General features: G+C 46.5%; 1 protein-coding gene across 1 annotated transcript in view; it reads left to right on the top strand.

The window, feature by feature from the left end:
* LOC144785494 (mycolipanoate synthase-like) overlaps window positions 1–25,312 on the top strand; it is a 170,061-nt gene that overhangs the window by 128,213 nt on the left and 16,536 nt on the right. Inside the window, exon 6 of the mRNA XM_078664363.1 lies at window positions 740–921. Within this exon, the coding sequence (XP_078520489.1) occupies window positions 740–921 (182 nt within the window). The remainder of the gene's footprint in view (window positions 1–739; window positions 922–25,312) is intronic.

Raw genomic sequence — 25,312 nt, 5'->3', positions numbered from 1 at the left:
CATAATACAGGTGCAGGCTACCTTAGGATAAGAATCAGCATTTACGCCCCCTCTCGAAACCAACTGTAATGCAGCGGTTGGGAGACCACCAATGCCACGCCCCAGCAAGCCTGGCAGTCTGTGTACGACACTTATAATTGGTGCCTATGTGTCTGCTTTGAGGGTTTCCTTTAGCACAATTTGGAGATTGGGGTCTAATAAATGTAATTTTAGAAACCTCTAATTAATGTCCATCTTACACCACTGTTTCAGTTTAATCAAGAGTTCTTTTCAAAACTGTCCTTCTGAATAAACTATTTTTCTAACCACCAATTGTCATAGACTGGGAAGAGGAAGTAACACACACAGCACTCCTTGATACTGACTGGGAAAAGAAGCCTCCTTGGTACTCTGGGCAACATGCTTTAAATTTTACAATAGTTGAGATAACAGAGATATTTTAAAACTGCCATCATCAGATCCTACTTATTATAGCTCTCATGGGATTGCCCCAAAGGGCCATTCTGCACTTGTAGTGACCCAGAAAAACTCTTAGGTAAATAGGGAAGGAACAGGGTCAGAATCTCTTGAGTGTCTGAGGGTCATACAAGGATCAAGAAAAAATATTCTTCCATGCATCGATTCAAGCACTACACCTGAGGCTCATGGTACGGATCTATTTGTTAACTTAGCTACAAAAAGATAATTTATAATTAGTTAATTTCAAATGTGAAACCCCTCTCCTTTTTTTTTATTTTAGGAGATTGTGAAATGGCTTTGTGTGGAGGAGTAAACTGTATTATCGACCCTCGCATTTATGTCATTCTCAGCAAGGCAAAAATGATTTCACCGGAAGGTACCAGTAAACCATTTTCTAAAAACGCTGATGGATATGGAAGAGGAGAAGGCTGTGGCATTCTTTTATTAAAGCCTCTCAGAAAGGTACTTTTCAGCATTGTACTTCCAAATAGTTTGTGGGATGCATTCACATTTTCAACCAGTTTGTCTCTCACCCTAAAATTGTAGATCTGTAGGTAAGTGCAAAAGAAAAGAAAAATTGGGTGGCTGGGGTCAACCTAACTGTAAGAATGTTAATTGTTGATTGGGGTGGATGGTAGCCCATAAATAGAGTCACTAACCTGTTAAGTCCGGTTGAAGGCTTCAATAATTTCAACCTGAGCTGAATCCCTGGTAACTATGGCCCAAAGCAGACAAGCATGACTTAACGAAAATGTAGTAGTAACAAAAAACAGTTAGAAAGTCAAAGACACAACACAATAAAAATCCAACTCCAATTCATAAAAAGAGAGAAAAATGTAATAAGTGAGATGACACTAAAACAACAAAAATCCAATAGGGAAACTGTAGAAATGAATCTTTAAAAAAATGTAAGAAGAAAAAGTGGCAAGAAAAATGTAATGCCCATTGAAAGTCAATGAACACGGTAGACCAGAACCAAGGTGCAATGGAGCCCAAGTCAGATACACCAAGTAGATTGGTCTCCTTGAAGTCTAAGTGTCAAGAAGTCAGAAATGTTTTCCAAGTCTCAATTCAGAAAAGGATTTTGTCACAAACATCTACATTTCTCCTAAGTGTCAATGGCACAAGGATGAAATTCAAACTTATGCAATGGAACTGTTGGTCTAGTACTTTTCCCGGCAGTGGGCTGAGCAGCTCTAGAAGAAAAAATGTCAAAACTTTATTCTGGTGCCAAAACAACCACAGGAGTACACTTCTAACGCCCCAGGACCATAGGGAAAGAACGTAAAGGCTCTCTGAGAGTCATGCCTCATGTAGCTTATCACCGAAGGGAGCTCAGCCAACTGACAATTGGAGTCCACTTCTTAGCCCTGGGAAAAAGTGTTAGCAGGCCAGGTCGACCCCTCCAGTTTTCCTCATAAGCCTCAAACAGCAGGTGCAGTCCTTCTGTTCTCCACAGCTGCAGAGAGTGTTTTGGGATGGTTCCTTTGGGTGCCACATTTACGCCTGACACCAGTCAGTCAGTCGGTATGGTTCCTGACTCTTTCCTAAAAAATGAGGAGAATGTACCTTAAGGCAACCCTACCTACTTTTTCTGTAAATCTGTTTTTGCCTTACTGCAAACAGCCCTTAAATGCCATGTACCTGGGCAATCCCAGGTTGCCCAAAGATTTCATCCACACTCAACTTGGGATTTGAGAGATGGGGTGTGTATGGGAGGGTACTATGAAAATCACCAATGTCCTCCCACATCTAACACTAAAATCCAGTTTGAAACAGGGCCTCGACCCACATCAAGACAGGAGACAGACATCAGCTAGGTCTAAAGCAGAGTCCCTCAGCCACCAGACAGGTGATACACAAGAATTCTTATCTGGTTCTGTTTGATTCCTTTCAAGTGCACAAACGTTTCATGTGTGTTTCGACAGATCTGTCTGGCAGTTCAAAGGTACCTAACATGAATAACATATTTTTATGTAGCATTTCAAACCAGATTCTACTACTTCCAAATACTGTAAATAAGAGATGCTACCATTAACCAAATTTATATTACTCATTCTATTGACCTCAGGTGAACCTGCAGGTGACACGTTTCAATACTGAGTGTTCAACTCACTGATCCCTCCTGTGTTGGTACAAAGTCACCCCATAAAATTATTTGATTTATACAATTTTTTTGTAAAGTGCTGAATCCAAATAACAGTTTCCTCCATGTTATTTACATTTAGGGAGATGTTACAATGGAAGTCAGCAGGCTTCAAAATGGTAGGTGTAGCCATCAGTATAAATTGTCATCTTTTGACCAACGATTTGGGCACCAGAAAGAGGTGTGAAGGCATTGAGTATGGTATGTTCACCTGAAGACAGGTGGCCTGACACCGCTTGGATAATAATGTGATGTTGATCAGAATTAAGCAAAGTGAGATTCACATAAAATTGTGCGGTCAAGTGATGGGAAAATGTCTTTGGACTCTGACCACTCTGCCCAGTCTTGTGTTGAAAAAGATTAGGGAGGATTATTAATTCAGTAGCTTCCTTTGGATATCTAAAAAATCATATCAACATTTCTTCTTAAGACTGAAATACAGATCACTGAACATCTTTAAATCATTCCAAAACCTACATACTGGTATAAAAGCATTGTTGTTTGTCAGTTACTTAAAACTATTTTACCCATTTGATAAAATCATACAAGTATTCATATTACAAATTTCAATATGCTGGTCCTTTAAGTGATTACATTATCACATTATGTGCACTAGGGTCTCAATCTGCATCACAAAATCAACATAGTCGAGAATTTCTTAAAATAACAGTACAGCGATCTGGTCTGGCAAAGGATTTTACTAATCCTATGGGTAGCTTCAGAAAATTGGAAGTTTGCAGGCAATTGGTGTCTATCTGTTATAGTAACATATTGTGTGAACAAGATTTCACTACACAATTTTTCATAGTCTATTTTTTATAACAATAAAGATCTCATATTTGACATGACTGTTAAATGCATCATCTGAAATTGTCTAGTCCAATATCAGAGAGTTAAAATCTAAGGATGTTATCCATTTATTACAGAATGATGCGAAAATATCATGTCCTGATTCGTTATGCATAAAACTACCCTGCTTGAGTTCATCTGCTCCTGAAGCCTTGAAAAATCACATTGTTAATTATTAATAGTAGAGTATATGGAGAAAAAAAGACAAAAGGCCCGATCACAATATCAGGTGGTTGGACCGCCATCCGCTGATGCGTCGGACCACCTTTAAAAGACTGTTGGAAAGTGATATTGAATTCCTGATGGCGGTGTCGGCCTCTGCACCGCCTCCAAATGGGAGTATGATTCTGACCGTAACCCTGTCGGGATCACATGATCCTGTCAGCGGTGAAGGCCTTTGCCCCCGACTGCTGCAGTCTGACCACCTGCAATGTAATGTAGTGGTTGGACCGATAGCCTGTCTGGCGGACCACCACCGACGGCCTGTCAGTGGTTGTCTGCCTGACATCGTAATCAGGACCTCTGTTCCAGTCCTAGGGCCATGTTTCAGCCATTTCCAGGCACACAGAAAAGTATTCTTTATACACCAGTCTTCAAATCATCAATGGAGGATATACTTAACACAAACCATAATGGAGCTGCAAGAGTCATTAGATGCACTACCTTTGCCTTATGCACTTCCATTGTAATATGAATGAAATTAAATGAAAATTGCACTTATATAGCGCATAACTACCCATACCCATAACTACATAATAGCAGGTGAGAACTCACCAGAGGTTAAACTGAATTATCCAACTCATTTCCTTTCTCCACTACTATCCGAGTTGTTTAGGATGTAGTCTAATTGCAACATTTCCCATAGGTACTTAGATATTTATAACAGTTTACTCTTTGCAAATTTCCCCCCAAATATATCAGCAATGCTTTTGGGTAGTATCAGCATGAGTGGTCTGAGTGGCTTTTATGTTTTCCGGTCATGGGCCTGTCAGACTAAACTTTAATCTCAAGGCCCCATTGGGATGGTATGGGGCCCCATTCAAGCCTGTAGTAAGCATGAAAGGCAAGCAAGAGTTTCAAGCTCTTAATGTTGACAGACCTGTCTGCAAATCTTGTGAACTACTCTGGGCAGACACCAAGTTTGATTTAGTTCTGGATTTCTTATCTCATGTATCTGGGTGGCTGGAAGCGCTGCAAGACCCTGAATGATATCTGAGTTTAGGCTACAGACTGTGGCATGCACAAGATTTGCAACTGCAATCTTTCCTTGATGAGCAACAAAAGCAAGGTCGGTATTGTGTGATTGTGGTGCCATACACTGAATGTTTACAGCAACATAGTTTTGAATTTTCATGAATTTAGGGAGCTCCTTTCTGGTAGTACCAATGTAGAAATCTCCAACAAAATAGTGTTTTTACTTATTAACCTCAATCAATCAATCAATCAAGGTTTGTTATGCGTAGCTCCTCACCCAAAAGGGTCTCAAGGTGCTGAGGAGGTGGGGGGGGCGCATCTCCCGGAAGTTCATGGCGATTCATTGAAGAGCCAGGTCTTGAGTTCTCTCATGAACTTGGTGAGGGTTGGTGTCTGTCGGAGGTGGAGAGGGAGGATGTTTCATGCCTTAGCTGCGAGGAAGGAGAAGGAACGACCTACTGTTCTGGTCTTCTTGATCCGCATCACCATAGCCAGGGAGAGTTGGGCTGAGTGGAGGGATCTTTGGTGTGTGTGGAACAAGAGGCAGTGGTTCAGGTAGGCAGGTCCGGTGTTGTGGAGGTCTTTGTGGATGTGGGCTAGGAGCTTGAAGGTAATTCTCTTATCAACAGGGAGCCAATGTACTTTCCGCAGGTGTTGGGTGATGTGGCAGTGGCGCGGTAGGTTGAGGACTAGTCTGGCGGAGGCGTTTTGGACGTTCTGGAGTTTGGAGGTGAGGTTCTTGTTGATTACGGCGTAGAGTTTGTCGCCATTGTCCAATTTGCTGCTGATGAGGGTGTGCGTGATGGTTTTCCTGTGGTCGAGGAGAATCCAGTCGAAGGTCTTTCGTAGGAGACAGAGGGTATGGAAGCAGGAGGAAGAGACAGCATTGATTTGGCTGTTAATTTTGAGTTCAGAGTCCAGGATGATTACGAGGTTCCGTGAGTCAGTGGGGGGTGGATTCCCGAGGGCAGGGGGCCAACAGGTATTATTCCAGGCATCGGGTTGTGATGAGTACTTCAGTTTTGTCCGTGTGTAGTTGTGGCAGCTGTTCTTAATCTACCTGGCAACTGCTTCCATTCCTTCTTGTAAGTTGTGTTTGGAGATGTTGGGTTAGTTGGATATGGAGAGGATGAGTTGGGTGTCGTCTGTGTAGCAAACATTGTTGAGTCCATCATGGGATTTGATGATGTGTTTGAGCGGGGCCATGTAGATGTTAAACAGGGTGGGGCTGATGGAGGCTCCTTGAGGAACTCCGCAGGTGGTCGTGTGGGCTCCGAGAGGAAGGGTGGGAGTCTAACCTGTTGCGTTCTGCCAGATGGAAATGAGTGAAGCCAGTCGAGGGCCATCATGAAGTCTGCAGGCTAGGGTGCGGTGAGAGACTGTATCGAAGGCTGCGGAGAGGTCCAGGAGGATGAGGGTCACAGTGTCTTTTCTGTTAAGGAGGGAACGGATGTCGTCTGTCGCGGCGAGCAGGGTGGTTTAAGTGCTGTGGTTTTTCCTAAAGCCGGATTGGATTGGAAGGAGGCGATGATGTTGTTTAATTCTATGAAGGAGACAAGCTGGCTGTTGACATCTTTTTTGATGAGTTTAGCTCAGTATGGGAGTAAGGAGATCGGTCTGAATTTTTTGAGGGTTGTGGGGTCCGCCAAGGGTTTTTCCAGGAGAGGGTTGATCTCGACATGTTTGCAGTCATCGGAAAAGGAGGCGGTCTCGAAGGAGCGGTTGGTAATTCGTCAAAGCTTAGAAGAAGATGTCAGTGGCTATGTGGTCGATGTGGGGGCAAGGGGTCCGAGGGGGCCCCGTAGTGGACAGACTTCATAGTCTTCAGGGTTTCTTCGATGGTGAGGGCAGTCCAGCTGTCAAGTGTGGGCACTGAGTCTGTTGCAGAGGTCCTGGTAGGGAGGATGTTGATTGTCTCACAGTTGGGTTGGGTGAAGTCTTTGATGGTGCCGAAAGTTCCTTGCTGATGTGTGTGTGGACGGAGATTCTGTCCTGGAATGCTTTCTTCCTTAAGTATCTGATGAGTTTGTGGTGGTCGGCGTCTGCAGGTTCATCTAGAGTCTCAGGTTTCGGTGGAGTACCAGCTGGCTCTCTAAGCATGCAGGTCGGCCATTTTCTTGATAGGGGCAATGGTGTTGGCGCAGTCGGTCATCCAATTGTGCAGGGTTCGGGTGGCGGTGGTTGGGTCATCGTCCGTGGGGGTGGGAGTGGAGCTGCTGGGGGAGGCGTGAGCTGGTCATCAGAGATCTTGTTCCAGTTCCTTCACTGGAACTGGTGTGGACGTTTGCTGGATGTGTTAGTTTTGAAGGTGAAGTGAAAGCAACAATGATCCATCCATGGGAGTTAGGAGATGTGGCTGAAGGTAGTGGAGTTTCCTGCTGTGAGGATGGGGTCAAGGGAGTGTCCTGCTGACTGTGTGGGTTCTGGTATGATCTGTTTGAGTCCGATGTTGAGGAGGTCCTCCAGGAGGGACGTTGATTTGGGGTCTTGGAGATTGTTGAGGTGGAATTTGAGATCTCCTAGCAAGGTGTAGTCAGTGGAGGCAATGGCTTGCGGGGTGATGATTTTGGTGATGTAGTCAGAAACAGATGCACATCTGTATATGATGGTGCCTCAGAGGGTGGGGGTCGGGTTGGTCTGTATCTTGAAGTGGAGGTGTACCATCAGGTCTGTCAGTGTGGGTGCTCAGTCATAGGTTGGAATTGTGGGCAATGGTGATGCCTCTTCTGGGGCATCTGTAGCAGTCCTTCCGGTTGATCTTGTAGCCTTCAGGGATGGTAATCGCTATGTCAGGTCCCTAATGCAGCGTTCGTCCAGGTTTCTGTGAAGAAGGCAACGACGTGGTGGTGCTGTTGTGGATGTCCCAGATTTCCACAGCGTGTCTGTGGAGGGATCAGATGTTAAGGAGGATGCATTTCAGGGTTTGGGGTGCAGTGGAGTTGTGGCGGGAGGGTTGAGGAGGGTCCTGGGTCTCAGTGTAGGTGAATGAGTGGTGACAGTGGTGGCAGGTGAAGGGTCCATCAGTGCCGATAGGTGAAGAACGCTTGCAGTTGTTGTCCTGGCCAGAGTTGAGGGCATAGAGGGCTGAGGAGCTGTTGCATTGGCAGGTCAGAGGACCAGGGTCCCTGGCGCTGGTCATGGATGGGCGCTGACAGATTTCCCTCTCCACCAACATTTAAATTGGCCCCTTAATCTGCATTCAGGAGTTAGATGGCTCTTCTAATGTTGATATTTATCACATAGGTCACATGGAATATTGTGTCTTTGAGCTGTCTTGTGATTCAATGAGGTTTTCAAAACTGTGAGTGTAGAGTTTAAGTCAATTTTCTAAGTTATAATTACCATATGAACGCTCTTTGGAAATACACATCTTCAAAAGAAATACACACAGCAAGGAGTTCCTGGAATTCCTACCTAGATATTTGTCAGTGACTAACTCTACCATCTCCTAGTTCCTTTCAATGAAAGGTCTTCTCTGCCAGTATCATGGTGAACTGCCAGTAGAAGGTGCTCACTTGCCTTTGAAGTATTGAGCAGTAGGGCCAAATTGACTAGTAGTTGGTGGAGATCAGGAGAGACCTCCAAACTTATAAGGCTGCCATCAGTTATGCTGGATTTTGTTCTATAAAAAGACTTGCACGGTGTCTCCAAGACAGAAACTACTTCACACTCGTATAAAGAGTGTGAGAGAAAAGGTGTCAAGCAAATGCAATTATTAACATTATGTCATCTATCAGTTCCATACCAGCTCTTTCAAAACCCAAGTTTGAGGCACTGGCACTTCGGAACCTCCAGGACAGAAGAAAATATTTCAAAAAAGATTCTATATCTGTCTGTTAGAGGGACGCTGAAAGATCTATTATGAAGAGACTGTGTGAGGTCAATCAAAAAGAAACCAGCTTGAAAAAGTTTTCTGAAAATGTATGTTTTTGAAAAACATTGTTTATCAGGAGATTTACCTTATTTGTGGTATAAAGGCTCTGTACCTTGCATACCAGAAAGGGTGCAGGTATGCAGGCCCGGGTTCACTTCTTTGGCATTATGTTGTGATGACTTGTGTAAGGAAACCAGAATTGTTTCCACTTTCAACTAAGATGCTGGTGCAAACTCATTTGTGATTAAAGTGGTGGAGGATTTTTATGGGTCTTGCAGTGAATTAAGTGATTTGAGCCATAGGGGATTTTATTTTATTGGTATATCCTACTGGCGGTCGCTAGTTATCGTTAAGACCTTGGTTCTATTCAAAAAGTGTTTTTACTTTTGCAATTTCTTTGCCGTCGTTTGACGAATCTTCACAGAATTTTCAAAATTAATGGGGTGGTCACTTCAGCTGCTGTGTTTCGGGTTGATTTGTCACACGGGGGTGAGAAAAAGAGGGGAATCCCAAAACATGATTTCTTCCTGTTAGTTGCCGAAGGAAATTTTAGACGCGGCTACAGCCCGAACTGCTGAACGGAATTACATTCAATTTGACAAAAAGGTAGCTCTTGGTTCAGTAAGAAAACGTTTTGTTAAATGGGGTAAATCCGTTCAGTAGTTCCTGAGAAATGTAAATATTTCTCAGATATCCAAATTTCGATGCAAAGAATCCACAAACCCTCCGGATCTCGAGCTTGCGATCTGAATGGCTATAAATAGTTCCCACCAGGAAGTATTGGCAGCCATCTTGTGACTCGGTGTGACCTAGACACAAGGAAAAATGTTAAAAAACATTATCAAGAATTTGGTGAGATTCGTGCTGTGTGTGCGAATCCGGCCGAACATTTTAATAAAAATGAAATGCGAGCTGCAGCGTTTAGTTTTTTTTTTAGCCCCCTGTTGGCCAGGTCCCGGGGCAATCTGCTACCTCCCTGGGGCTTTTAAACAAAATTCCCTGGAAACTGCCACCTCCCCTGTGCTATTTACTAATGAGCCCCCCCACGAGGAGCCCCCCCATGCAGCCCCGGGGACTGCCACTTCCCAAGGCTATGCTCAAAATAATGTGTGGGGGGCTCAAGCTCCCCCACACAGCCACAGGGAACACCACCTTCCCGGGGCTACTTTGCAAATTGATGGGGGACAGTTGGCCCCTCCCCTAGAGCCATAAATGGCCCTGAGGACCGCGACCCTCAGGGCCGGCTGCAGCAATGTCCCGGGGTGCCCACCCTGGGACATTGCAGTTTGCGCTCCCACCATGCCATAGCAAACACTGCTTCACTTCACAGAAGCCCCCGTACCTACCTATATATTTTTTTAACTTTAGGCCTGGCCCTGGAGGATGGGGTCCTCGGACGAAATTGGCCTCAGGAAGGAGGCTGCGAGTCCCCCTCCAAACTGTTTTAAAAAAAAACACAGGGCAGGCCCCTTGGGATGGGGTCCCTGGGCAACACTGGCCCAGGGAAGGGGGAACTATGCAGCCCCTGTCCGTAAAAATAACAAAAAGAAAGAAAGAAAATGGCTGGGCCCCGGGGGATGGGGTCCCGGGGACTGAAATCATCCTGGGGGCGCATGGCCCCACTCCCCTTTGAAAAAATAACTAAATAAACCAAAGCCCAGCTCCAGGGGATGGTGTACCAGGGCAGAAATCAGCCTCAGGAAGGGGGCCGCGCTGCCCCACTCCCACTTTAAAATTGAAAACAAATATATATATTGGTAAGGCCCCAGGGGATAGGGTCCCCTGGGGACCAAAAGGGTAAAGAAAAGGGGGGCCACACAGGTCACCTTCCTGAATTTGAAACAAAAAAAAGGATGATGGCAACTCACCAGAGACCCCGCCTCTTTTACAACTACTCTGCAAACGCACCTCCTGGGGCGCACTTGGGTGGGGGATGAAGTACCCTTAGCAGCTGATGGTCCTTGGGGGTCAACTAGCCCACCTGTTACCTCCAGTAAGCCCCACACAGTGGGATTGCTGAGAGGTGGTCAGAGGCCATGCCACTCTTTCCACCACTCTGCAAACACGCCTCTTGGTGGACTGATGGTGGGGTGATGAGGTCCCCTTTCCTTCTGATGGCCTCAAGCTTAAAGTAGACTTCATCCCCCAAGCAGCAGTGTGCCAGGAGGTATGTTTGCAGAGTGGTGGAAAAAGAGGGTGTGGCCTCTGACCACCTCTCAGCAACTCAGATGTGTGGGGCTCACTAGAGGTAACATTTGGGCTAGTTGATCCCCCGGGACCCCCAAGAGGCAAGGGGACTTCATCTCCCGACCAAGAGCGCACCCGGAGGCACGTTGCAGAGTGGTGGAGAAAGGGGGCATGGCCTGCGACCATCTCTCATTAATCACACTGTATGGAGGTAACAGGTAGACCATTTGGCCCCCAAGGACCCCCAGCACTGAAGGGGACTTCATCCCCCAACCAAGACTACGCCAGGAAGCGCATTTGCAGGGTAATTGTGAAAGGAGACGTGGCCTGGTATCAGAACTCAGCAATCCTGCTGTGTGGGACTTACTGAAGGTAACAGGAAGGGTAGATGGCCTACAAGGACGTCCTTGGGACCAACTACCTCTCCTGTTACCTTCAGTAAGTCCCACACAGTGGAATTGCTAAGAGGTCTTCGGAGGCCACACCCCCTTTCTCCACCACTCTACAAACACGCCTTCTGGCGCACTACTTGTTGGGGGATGTAGTCCACTTTACTCCAGAGGCCAAGAAGTCCTCCTCGTACATCGTGTATGCCTAGGCTTTCCTGTTTTCAGTTTCTATTTTTGGTAAATTCTGGTGGTGTTTTGTCAGTGTTTTCCAGTGATTTCAATACCTGAAAAAAACAGTGCTTTTCAGTTATTACTAATTTTCGCGCCATAAAAAACAACTGAAACTGTGTTTTTCCGGTGTTTATAGAAAGCTTTGCTTTTATTATTGCTGGCTTTCTAAATTGATGCATGGTATATAGACAGTGTACGTACGTGTGTATATGAAGTCCAAATTCATTTTTACAAGTCAAATTTATTGTAGTACACCATACAATATTTCTTCAGTGATTCTGTAGTCATTCGCGCTCTCTCTTTCCTTCCCATGTACACTTTTATTTGTGAAAACACCCTCTCAACATTGGCACTTGAGACTGGCAACGCCAAAACAGCCAGTACACAATTTGCCAACTCTGACCACTGACGTAGCTTTCCATGCCAGTACTGGTGCACCTCAAGGTTGACAATCTCTGGGACAGGTTCTGCAACATATGCGTTGAACTGAGTGCACATGCCCTCAGAGGTATTAAAGCGGTCAAAAATTAAGCTGTACTTTGCAAAGTCCGGAGAAAATTCCCCTTTACGGAATGGGCCTAACACATGAGAGTACCACAGTGAGGCTTCATTGACTTCAAACGCCATGGTTGGTGAAGGGACATTTCTATGCATCATAGCTAGCCCTTTCTCATGCATGGTGAAATAAAATTTCCTGAATTGGTCTTCAACACTTCTTTACTTACCAAGTGGCAAGCATTCTAACAGGGAACATGTTGCAGTGCCAAAGTCACTAAAAGTGTCGTCTCGCCTACTCTCGAGGAGATGTTTGACATCGACACCAATTATACTGAACACTTGGTAGACAAGGGTGTTTTCTGACTCTAGTTTTTTTATTATGTCCACTACAGCAATCATGTTTTCCTGAAAAAAAAAATTGACATCACTATCAATATGCACCCGAATATCCTCACATTTCTTGCCTTTTGCATCATCACTAAGCAAAAATTCAGTAAGCGGTTGCCACATAGATAATATTGCATTCACGGCCTCTAGGACTGAGAACCACCGACTGAATGACAAAGGTGGGATGACTTTTTCTTTGCTGCCACACAAAACACAAAATGAGAAATATTTGCGTTTGAGTTCCCGCGCATAACGAAACAGTGCGCCTGAATGGACTACAAAATCAATAGCATTCTTCATTAGCTCAGAAGATTGTAATGCTGCTTTCAGCATACCAGCTAGCAAGTGACAAGGATCTCTCACAGGGAAACACTTCAGCTAAGGTCCACAATTAACTATTGTAGCAATCGCAGTATGGCGCACTTTACTTTTAAACATATTCATCTAAAGCGCAGCATGCCACCATTGCTACAAAAAAAATACACAATTTTTTGTGCCTACGATGTATAGACTTTTGTTGCAATTGGTGTTGCAATATTTAGCAATGCCAATAGCTCAAACGTAAATAATGCGAGATCTATTGCATTGCAAATGCTTGTTTGGAGTGGATTGCGGAGAAAGGCTGACCAACATTAAAATAAAGTTTTTTTGCTCAAGATCTCCTGTCTATATTTACAGCTGCAAGCAATTCAGAAAAACAATAGAAATCTTTAAATAGAACGTGGTTATCGGTGTAGCATATTTTGGAAAATGTTAATAACAGTGTTACACTGACAATCACGTTTACTGTAAGACTGATTTGTATACCTGGTTATAATTTAATAATGTCTTTTATTGTTATTTATCAGCTTTCAAATAAAATGACAAAACAAAAAGATATTGGCAATTGGACATGGAATGTTGTATCTGTACCTTAATATTAGTAATCAGCTCATTAAAAAAAAGATTTAATCAGCCCTTTATATATTTTTGACCTTTATAAAACATAATTTTTCAAATGTCAAACACACATGCCAACTCCTCTTTGAGATTTTTCTGCGCCAAGTTAATTGCAATAATCTGACACCCACAGGCATTGCAGATGCGCGATGCTCATCGAGATGAAACCAGTTCTGGGGATATAAATGTATATCAATATATTTCTATATATCGCTCAGCCTGTTTGTAGCAGCTGCTGCTTCAGATCGTGGTGGAAATTAAGGCAGCAAATTCTATTTGCCCTGTGCCCCGACTACATTTCCAAAAGCCTCTGTGTATGTGCGCAGGGTAATAAATACATTGGGGGTGCTAGGCCACTACACCACCACTGAGCTCAGCATCTGATCGACAAAAGGGGGACAGGCAGAGGGGGTTTGTTGCCCCAAAGAGTTTTCATGCTGTTTTCTGTACGCCCTTCCATTGCAACAAAGACCTGCCATTAGGCAGACAAACGGCAGACCTCAACAGCTCCTCTCCCCCACCGCATTAAACAAACATTGTGCCTCTTTCCCCGATCAGGGGGCTAGTGCCTGGGTGAGACGTGGCGGGCGCCGGTACTGCGCTGAAAAGGGCATTGACCTGGGGCCAGTGACAGGGCCAGGGGGGCCCTCAGGTACAAGCAGTGGGCAGACATCCCTCTCTCGCTGCTCCCCCCAACGAGCCAAGGGCTTAAGGGGCGCACACCTTTATGTGAGGCATGAAGGCGGCGGGGCTGGGTTTATACCGTTGTCTTTGGTGAGTACGAAATACAAGTGCTCCTGGAAGGCCAAAAGGGCGTGTTTAAAAAGTTGCGAAATAAGAATTTCTGTAACACAAAATCGTATCTGTACCTGTCTCTGACTCGCTCTCTTTAGGTCTTTTTTACATTACCGCTTGTTTCACTCTTTATATCTTTCAAAACCCCTCTCTTTAGCTCATTATTTTACAGCTTTACATAGCGCCAACTCGACCCAAAAGTATTTGAGCGCTTTACATGAGCACCAATTACATTACACAGGGGCACATTCATTTTTATAGCCACTGGGGGGTTACGTGATCTGCCCGAATCTCCGGATGTTGAGCCCACCTCCAGACTCGAACCCGGTTCCCTAGTTAGCAGCTCTGGTTGTTACGCCACCGTAGCTTGCCCTCTCTTTAACACTCTCACGTCACTTCTCGCCGTTCTCTCTTCTTGTTCTCTCTCCCCAACTCTTTTTCATTCTCTCTCGCTTTATCTTTCTCGTTATCTCTCTCAGACACACTTCATTCCACAATGTCTCTACCCGCTTCCTGCCCCTGCCTGTCCGCGTCGCTCTGCCCATCCCATCTGTGGGTGGGCTTGTGAGACAAACCTGTGACGGACTGCGGCAATCCGTTTCCCAGTCGGCCAAGACGGAAGAATAGTGTAACTAAGCAGGCAGCATACCCCCCCAACACACACACACACATTCCGGCCCACAAACCGAGCCTGTGTGTGGCCCCTTGTACCAGAGAACCAGAGATTATACTGCAGCGAGCGACGAGCTGACGGCAGAGACAGTTTCAACTGCGGCTTCCACACTCTGAAGTGCACAAATATTGACACCGTCGGCCAATGAGGTGTCAAAAAAAATGTCTGCACGAGTTATGACTGAGGGCCGAGTTCAATCCCAGCACAATCAGAAACCGTGTGATTGCGTGTGTGTTGATCAACGTGGGAGGGTGTGTGTATTTGTGACTGCATCTGTGTGTGGTGATGAGTGCGAGGGAGTAATTGTAAGCATGCCTCCTCTTTACCCGGCGCCCACCACATGTTAGCCAGGCAGGGGGGCCCTTGCTCACGGGCCTATTTAAGCAATGGAAGCATAATTAAAACACAAGCATGCGGCCTCTTTACCCTGTGCCCACCCCACGTTAGACAGACAGGGGCCCTTGTGCATGGGCCTCATTAAGCATTCCACTTACAGCCCTGCTTGAAGCAAATCAAAGTACCCCCCCAACCAAAGTCATGCATGTAAAAAGAGGTCGGATAGCTGCTCCGTTTTGTTGTAGGGAGAGGAGTGGAGCAATGGGATAGGGTTACGAAGTCCGTTCCAAGTGGAGCGGTCCTGGTTGGAGAAAGACCTAATGGTTTAAAAAGAAAATGTGCCCGCGCCGCACCCCTGCACTTCATTGTTGAGTCACCAGACCGCCAGAGAGAATGCCCACCCCCACGTTAGCCAGGCAGGCGGCCCTTGCTCACGGGCCGCATTAAGCAAAGAAGCTTAATTCAAAAAGCAAGCATTGCAAGCATTTCAAGCCTCATTATGTAAATGGTCTTTTTAAAGACCTGTGAAGTAATGGGTTGCGGCCGCAGGCTAACAAACGACAGCTCCTCTCCCCCACCGCATTAAACAATATTGCGCCTCTTTCACACCACGTTAGCCAGGCAGGGGGCCCTTGCTCACGGGCCGATTTAAATAATAGAATCTTGATTAAAAAAAAACAAGCGTGCCGGTAGTGCGCTGAAAAGGGCATTGACCTGGGGCCGGTGACAGGGCCTGGGGGGCCCTCAGGTACAGGCTGTGGTGACGCACGTTCTGGGCTGCTTCCTTCTTGGTGCCTAAATTGCAGCTTGGTCTGCAATGCTTTGGCTCCATCAAGTGGCCAAGTGGTGCAACAGCAATGAAAATCAGTGACACTCGGTTTAAACCGGGTCAGCTGATTTTCATTCGGTAGTGTACTTTCGTTCAGAGTCGGTTTTAACCAAATTCCGGACAGCCTATGTATGCCCTATGCAGCAGAATTCCTAAGAGTTGGTTGGAGGCCCAGTCCAATTTCTCCACCACTCTGCAAACGTGATTGCTAGTTAAAAAACCTTCGAAGTTCACTAAAAAAAACACAGGTTTGAGGGATGTTATAGTTCGGAATTCAGATTTTAAAAACCTTAGAAAATCACTGAAAAAAATACAGGTGCTTATATCAGTGGCTGTATTGCTGAGTGACTGTGTGTATGAGTGGCTGTATGGGTGTGTGAGTGGATTTGTACGTAGACCTATGAACCAGTGAGTAGGTATGTACTAACTGATGTTGGTGTGTCTATGGTTTCAAGAATGGTAGTCTGTATTTTAGAGTGGGTGCATGAAACGTTATATTAGGGTGTGAGAAGGTGCATCAGAGATTATCTGGATGATGCCCTCAGTGATGTCATTTGAGATGAATATGACTCATTGCAACGCGTACTAATACCCCGTAAGCCATTACAACTCAAGTATTACTACGTGTTTTAAATTACAACGACATGCCTTTACATTGCATACTTTTACCATGCATGCCATTACAATGCAAAGTCATGAGTGCTAAAGGTATATACATGGTAAAACTGTGAAATGCAACTGACACTACCCAGCCCTACCCTAATCCCTAATTTAGTACTCCTGCATGACCCTCTCCTGACCCTCATTCTTCTCCCTACATTAACACTACCCAGCATGATCCCCAACACTACCCTAAACCCTAAAACACTACCCTGTACTACCCACATACCCCAACACTATCCTAAACCCTAAAACACTACCCTGCATTACACACACACCCAACATTACCCAAACCCTAAAACACTACCCTGCACTGCACACATACCATGACACTACCCTAAACCCTAAAACACTTCCCTGCAATACACACACACCCCAACACTACCCTAAACCCTAAAACACTGCTCTGCGCTACACACACACCACAACACTACCCTAAACTATAAAAATTAACCCCCACCCCAGGCCCAATCCCCCTTACCCCATTCTCCTTGTGGTTCCTCACGCCTCCTCTCATGTCGGCAGAGGGGCGATGCACGGTGCACGTCGTTGTGAGGAAACGGAAGAGCCTCAGTTTCCTCACTACAAGGTGGATCGCCATTACATCGCATGCGTTATAAAAGCGCATGCGATGTAAGAAAATGTGTAGTAATGGCTACACGTTGTTCCATTGCAAGCTTTGTGACGCTTGCGATGTAATGACATGGAATGGCATGACAATGCCATTACAATACAGCTGTTTCCCTTTGAGATGTCTTCAGTGATGTCACTGACCATGTCATGAGTGATATAATATGTTTCATTATCAGCAGTACATTGTGGGGGCGTGAGTTATAGTTAGCCCAGCTAACTATAACGGCTGAATTTCTCTGTTTTTGTACAAGTGAAATGTCAGCCTAACTATAACATCTATGAAACCTTTGGTTTTTTCTCTGTGAATTTCTAAGGTTTTTTAAATGCTAATTCCTAACTATAACGTCCCTGAAACCTGTGTTTTTAGTGAGTATATATATATATAGGGCTATTGAACACAATGACTAAACCTACCCAGTAGCGAGGCATGTTGCTAGCTTCCACCAGAGTAATCAAAATCTGCTTCTTCTTTGACTGGGACCACGTCCCAGTCAAAGAATGTGGAGGAGACAGAGAACTTCATTTACGCATACTGGAATCCAGATACATAATAGATCTACAAACTAAGATCCCATCAGGCTTAAACATGGAAGAAGAACTAGCAATATACTTGGGCTAACTCTTTCACCATAGCATTCTGTATATTTATTTATTATCATTGCCTCATACTTATCTGACATCACTGTAGATCCGCACAAAAGAGTATCATTTACAATCAGCACCATCAAAATTCAAGAAACCCAGGTTCATATGAACTTTCTGTTAGTATAAGTTCATGAGTTAAAAGCAGCAGCTTGAAGTCTTTAACCATGCTATAGTCTTTCAAGACTTTATTAGATGTACCTCTCGAGTCTGAAGCAACTCCCTAACAAAGCGGCATTACCACAACTCATTATTAGGTTTCCCTCTCCAGTCAGTTCCACCCAAAACTGCTTGCAGCTATTAAATGTCCATCTCAAGCCAGATGTACTTGCTTTGAATGCCCTTCACATAGGTGAGGAGATGTAGCTTCAACATTAAAGTTTGTAATTTAGTTAGAATTTTAAATGTGTACAATAAGAATGCAATCGCTCACAGTAAATATATCCAGAGATTGCAGTCGACTAATCAATAACCTAATCTATATGTTGTGGCAAGAGGGAGCATAATTTGAGCAACAATTGAGCAGCCCAATGGAGAAAGAAGCTTTACTAAAAGCCCATTATATGTCTTTATTGTATTAGAAATGTTTAGGAAAACAAGAGGCTGGCAACTTTCAATAAATAAAATTACTTGATTACTACTTATACTATTGTGATGACATTCTAGTATACATAGGTACCAGCAGTCCTGGTAAACTCAAGTGCCTTCAAACTTATACTCAACAAGCTGGTCACCAGAGTGCAATTATAGTAAGGTCAGCTATTCCATAGAAATGACCTTTTTTACTGATAGGTTTGGTGCCTTTTGACGAACTTGCAGAAACATTTCCAAAATAAAAGATGAACCAGCTTGGCTCCTTCATGGAAAATGTTGTGCTGATCCATCAATTGGGGGTCAGAAAAGTAGGGTCCCCACATGTTTATTCCCCGTGTTAATTCCCACAGAAAAAATTGCTGTCAGCTGAACGGACTTATAACAAATTTGGTAAAAAGTTTAAACTTTATTGAGAAAGTGTGCATTTGTGATTTGGTATGAATCCATTCAGCGTTTTTTGAGAAATTATCATTAAAAGAGGGGCTCAGCATGAGCATGGATCAGTTAAGAAGTTAGTTATATCTCAAGAGTTGGTCCGACAGAGGTCCCGAGGTAGCACCCCAGAAGCAAAAATCAAAAAAATGGTGCCACCTGAATACTCAAGTGAGCTTCTTCTCCTGTGGACATTTCGGTACAAGTGCCATGGAACAGAGTGATCTGATTGGCTGGCCAAAACTCACAAAAATTGTGGTGGCCAGTACAGGACTCAGGGATTTGATACCTGTATCCAGAAGAGGTTTGCAAAATAAGGCATACGAGGCAGGGTAGGGGCACTCTGACACCTCAACACTTGTGGAGGGGAGGCGAAAGATACCCCAAAGGCCAAGCATTTTTTTTAAATTCAGGTCAAAGGTACTGTGATGCTCTTGAAGTGTCTAGCACAGGAAACTTGAAGTACTAATGCACTCCTGTGGGAGTCATTGAATATGCTTTGCCTCATGGTACCATGGTGCTGGGCAAGCTTCATCCGGGAAGCTTGCATGGTACCAAGGTACCATGTCAGTGACGCCTGTCTGGAGGTACCCAAAAACAGTTCCAAAAAGGTCAAAGAAATTGTGGGTTCGGCGCTGGTGGGGAGGTTGGTCTTCAGTTAGCAGATTGCCGTCCATTGGGGATGGGTGCCCATAAAGGGTTGGGCACAGGTCTTGGCTGGAGGCCAGGCCCTGTGGCCAACCTCTCGCTGCACAAGGTGGAAGAAAGCTGTGGTGAAGTTGGGTGCAGGGCCAAGCCAAAGAGGCCAGGCCCTGCAACCAATCCCTTACTGTGTATGGCCAAAGACCATGCACAGGCAGTGGGTTGAATGGCACTGTTTGGGTAGGAGTAAGGCCTGCAGCCAATCTTTTAGCCAGAGGCCATGCACAGCGTGTGGGCTCAGGCTCCCGTGATGGAACTGCGTGCCAGAGGCCATGTCCTGCTACCAACCCTCCACTGTACACGTCCAAAAGTTAAAAATAAAGTAAAAAACAAAACAATGTATGTCAACAGGCAAAACTGCGTACAACTTTTTCTTCATAAAGCTAGTGGCACTGAGCAGAAGGAGTTGGGATGATTTCTTGAAAATAATTAGATGTAGGTAGAGGCTGAGGGCTTGACCCTATTTGCTAAGCTCAGTGCATACAGACATAGAATGTGAACATGGTAGTTGTTCATACTCCAATGCTTATAAACATCTGAAAGTTAAAATATGATAGAAAACACTTAAATACACTGGAAAAAAAACAATGGTTAGACTTATATTAAAGTTATACTTAAAAATAAGACCTTAGCTTAGGTACAAAAAATGATCTTCACTGAAATAAACAAGGGTTAAAGTGATGCTATAGTTATGTTATGAAGTCACACAAGAGTTAAAAATAACAGGTGATGTACAGAATGCAGAACATTGTCATACATTCACCCCAGTACAGAGATCTGGGCCTAAATCCATCGTTTTTTGCACTCAACACCACCCCAGGTCAGACATGGCCATATGCAAATCAGCCTTGACCCTGTGCCTCATGGGAACAGTCCAGCCGGAACTGCCAAGCCTTCCCTTCCCTGGACCGGAAACAAGCATCCTGGGACCGGTTTCGGATTCATAATCCTCATCAGCCAGGCTATCTTGAATCCAGTGGCCAAGTGAGCAAGGGACTCACGTCTGAGCATACCCTGCCAACTTAGGGCGAACAAAGCGATACAAAAGGGGATGATGGACGGAGCATTAGAGCAAATCAAACACTCACCCCCAGTCAACTGATCTGGGTTTAATCCATCACCATTCTTTAGCTCACTCAGCCATCCCAGTTCAGACATGGCCATATGCAAATCAGTCTGACCATGTGCCTCAATTTTTAAATTTTTTTTAATTTATTTTTTTAAAGACCTTTATTATACTAAACGCATCTTACACAGCTTACAGCTTATAACCCCTCGGGGCCAGCCGCGTGAATCAATAACCATACGTAACAGTAGCAGGTGAACACAGCCGTATGGCCGACAACCCGGAGGTCCGGCGGCGTAATATGCATCGTGTACAGCATTCAAAATTTAGCAAACTACATATCTCAATGAGCAAATAGGTCTGTGAGGTTTTATTTTTTTGTAGAACAATAGTGGGGGCATCACGGTCAGTAGCCGGATAACAGCCCGCACTCATGAGCGTGTATAACCGGTAAATATGTCTGTAAGTATCTTCTCCCATGGGGGTGCGGGGCATCAATGCGGAAGTGTAGTGCGATACAATATCGCAGATTTGTTAAGGATGAATGACTATATAGCTAAATATACCTTGTGGGGGAATTTCGTGAGGACGGCAGCGTTGGGCTTGAACCGCCACAGCCATGTCCGTCGCACTCAGCGGTCCCATGAATGTGGCTTCACTCAATAGCAGTGGTTCGAGCAAGCTAGTTGGTGGTGTGAAATACCATCTGGATCCACCTACCCATCTTCAGGCAGTAGGCATGTGTGGCGGCCAGTCCCCCTGTCCGTGTTATGGTGATGTCCTGTATTGTCAGCCCTGGACAAGGGGAGGGGGGCCGGGCGCTCTGATCAGGGTATGGTGTCTGAAGGTGGTCGCGTAGCACGTACAATGTCTTTACTAACTAAAGCAAGAAAGTCTGGTCAGGGAGCCGAACCATTGCCTCAATAAGCATCTAAACCTCAACTGGGGGGGTTATATACAAAGGGGAAACGACTCTTGGTTGGGTGTATGTGCATGTTCGGGGAAAATAAGGGTGGGGTTGCAGCATCCGTGTGGGTGTAGGTCTGATAATCAGTGATCAGGGGCATTATGGAGTCGACGCGTCCATTTTGGGGGGGTCTGTCACAGGGGGACCCAGGGGCCGCCCGCAGAGCGCAGCCTGCGAGGCGGTCCCACCCAGGTCATAAAGTGAGGAGTTGACGTGCACATGTGGAGGCGGAACACTAACGTTTCGTCGCCGATAGCAGAGCACACTGTGTAGGTAGTCGGAGTGGGCGGCGTGCAGTTGGGGCATGTGGTATGATGTGCAGCATGGCAGGGGACACAGGGGTGCGGGTCTTAGCCAGCATTACCCAGTTGGGGGAGGGGGGAGAGGAGAAGGGAGCTGGTGGGGGGAGCAGTGGGTACAAGCACAGTCCGTAGTGTTCCACGTAAGTGCGTGGAGGCCAGACGCGAGTCCCCTCAGGTGATCCCCTGTTCTAAGCATTTCTGTTGGAAGGATTGGAGGATGCCATCCCAGTAATGTGCAATGGGGAATTTCCTAAGCCCTGCTGTCTCCTCCCGTCGTAAGATTGTGCCTTCCGCTCGTGCCCAATTGGTGAGGGACATGCACCAGTGTCGTATATGCGGGGGGTGTTGGCCTTCCACCGCTTTGTAAGCAGTCGTTTGGCCGTGATTAGTCCGAGATCCCAATATCGGGCCGGCACCTTGTTGAGTTTAGTACGTTTGTACAGTCCTAGAATACAGGCTTCCCAAGTTCTCGGTATGCATTCGTTGGTGCAGTGTGTGAGCAGCGCTGTAACCTCATCCCAATATTGCTGGATGTTGGGGCAAAACCAGAGCATATGTAAAAAGTCTGCACCCACCTGGGAGCAGCGGCTGCAGGCGGTATCTGTGACCGAGAAGTATCTGTTGATCTTGTCCGGTGTGAGATAGGCGCGGTGTAATATGTAGAGTTGTATGATTTTGAATCGGGGGTTGCGTGGGATGGAAATCGGTCCAGTGAGCACCATCGCCCATTCTTTGTCCGTCCGGTCCCTCCCTCTGTCCGCCGCCCATTTCTCCCTTAACTGCGAGGTAGTGGGTTGTGTGTGAATCAGAAGGGCCTGCGCTAACCAATGCACTATATGGGAGCCATTGCCCATAACATGGAGGTATTGCATGAAGTAATGTGTTGGTGGTTCTTCAGATATGTCGCCCCATGCGGTAGTCAGCGTGCGGACGAGGGACGCATGCAATAGGAATTGCCCATTCGGGAGGGCCGTATCCTCCGCGAGAGTCTCAAAGGGGAGGAGGGCCCCGTCAGCGTATAGGTCTCCTAATATCTCCACACCCACGGTGGACCAGCTGCCCAACTTCGCCTCCGTCAGTACTCCATTGGCCGTGGGGGTGCCCAGTAGGGGGAGTATCGGGGCATATGGTATGGTTGATCGGGTAAGCCGTAGACATCTCAGGAAACACTTACGTGCCAGGTGTATCTGCGGGGGGCAGGGAGGCCGGGCGAGTGGATGGAACATGGCGCAGATTTGTGGGTGAGACCAAGCAGTGACGTCCGTGGCGGTGTCCCCCAGGTTTTTGCCACTTAGCCATCCCGTCACCCATTGCATTTGCGCCGCCAAGTAATATAATTCCATGTTGGGAACCGCTAAGCCTCCCGAGTCGGTGGGCATGTAGAGCTTTGTCAGTGACACACGTGGTCGGTCCGCATTCCAGATTAAGCCGCGTAGTAGGACCTCAAGGTCCCGGAATATCCCATTGGGGATATAGGATGGGATGTTGGCAAAGTAGTACAATAGCCTTGGTAAGACTATCATTTTTGTGAGTGTCACTCGGCTAGGCACGTTCAGGGGTAAAGTTCTCCAAAACCGAATTTGACTCCGGATGGAAGCAAGCGCCCGCATCAGGTTCCCCTCAAGATATCCGTAGGATTACGGTAGATGTGGATTCCCAGGTATCTAAATGTCGTGGGATACCATTGTAGCCTCTCGCCACCAATGTATATGTCGCTTTCAGGGATGTTCGGGTCAAAGGAATAGGCCCCAGATTTAGCCCAGTTGACTCTCAAGCCCGACATCTCCTCAAAGGTGTGGAAGACGTCAGTGAGGGACCCCTGGACATTAGTCAAGTCTCTAACATAGAGGAGGAGGTTGTCCGCATACAGCGATGTCACGTGGAGGCCATCTGCCATCGGAATTCCCCACTCTGCACCTCGAGTCCGGAGAATCGTGGTTAGAGGTTCCATGGCCAAGGAAAATAACAGGGGTGACAGGGGGCAGCCTTGCCTGGTGCCTCTCTGTACACGGATGGGATCGGAAAGCAACGTGCCGGTACGGACACGAACTGTGGGCCTGCAGTACAATAAGCCAACCATGGTCTCGTAGTCTTCCCCCAGGTCAAATTTATCCATGACCGCCCGCAAGTATGGCCATTCCACCGAGTTGAATGCTTTCTCTAGGTCCAACACCAGGCACCCGGCTTGTGGCCATTGGCGCCTTGCGTACTCCTGTATATGGAATAGGCGGCGGATGTTGTAGGAGGTGTGATGCGTCGGCACAAACCCGTTTTGATCATGATGCACCAGTGTCGGTACCAGGGGGGCTAATCTCCGGGCCAGGGCAGAGGCGAGGATTTTATAATCGGTGTTAAGGAGGGCCAGCGGGCGGTAAGAGCCCAGCAATTCGCCATCCCTGCCTGGTTTGAGTAGGGAAATGAGGGTAGCCTCATTGAGCATCGGGGGGAGAGAGAAGTCATCCACAGCCGCAGCACACACCTTCAATAGCTGGGGTATGAGTATGTCTGAGCCGGCCTTATAAAATTCGGCTGGTAAGCCGTCGGGGCCAGGAGACTTGCCGTTTGACAAGTTGAAAATGGCGTCGCGGAGTTCCTCAGGAGTAACTGATGCCCCAAGGTTGTCTTGTTGCGCCGCCGTCAGTGTAGGTAGCTGCAGGGGCATGAGATATTTAGCTATGGCAGGAGGTGGGTCGTCGAGTCGAGAGTGGTATAGGGCTGTATAGTGGGTTATGAACGCTTCATGTATTTGGCGTTGCGTGTAGAGTAACCCCCTCCCTTCCACACGTACCGCCGATATTGGGGTCTTGCGGTCTTCTCGTGCAATCAGCCAGGCCAGCAGTTTGCCAGGTCTGTCGCCTTGGTGATGTGTGAGGGCAGAGTGTGCAGCGAAGTTAAGACAACGCAGGCGTTCTAGAAGGCGCTCGTGTTCTGTCTTGGCTTCCGTCAGAGGGTCGCTTGCGCCATCCACCGCATCTTGCTCATGAGCCAGTAATGTAGTTTCCAATCTCGTTAAGTCGCCCTCTAGCTGTCGTCGCATGCAGCCATGTGTGCCTAAGCAATGTCCCCGGGTTACCACCTTGAATGCATCCCATTCGATCTGGGGGGAGGACGCCGTGCCAGCATTATTCTCAAAATATTGGGCAGCTTGTGTGAGGAGGGACTCGCGGAAGGGTGCGTCTAGCAAGAGGTCCAGCTGGAGCCGCCAGGTGGGGATGGGTGGGTGTGGGTGCTCCCATGCAATGGCCAGAGTATGTGGGTTGTGGTCCGAGTGGGTACGGCCCATATATTGCGCATCTGTGACTAGTGGGAGTAGATCGGTGGTGACCATGAATCTGTCCAAACGGACATGTAGAGCGTGTGCTCCCGACCAATAGGAGTATGTTCGTGTAGTTGGGTTGCATGTCCTCCACGCGTCATATAAATCCCACTGTGTTGCCCAGTTGATTAATGCTTTCGTGGCGGCATGTGTCGGCGCATTTGTCGGGGGCAGGGAAGACCTATCTAAGGTCGCATCCAGGACGCAATTAT

The sequence above is a fragment of the Lissotriton helveticus genome, chromosome 10 (genome assembly GCF_964261635.1).
Source record: "Lissotriton helveticus chromosome 10, aLisHel1.1, whole genome shotgun sequence".
NCBI lineage: Eukaryota > Metazoa > Chordata > Amphibia > Caudata > Salamandridae > Lissotriton > Lissotriton helveticus.
Note: the sequence above shows the minus strand (reverse complement) of the source record. Positions and strands in the feature narration are given on the sequence as shown.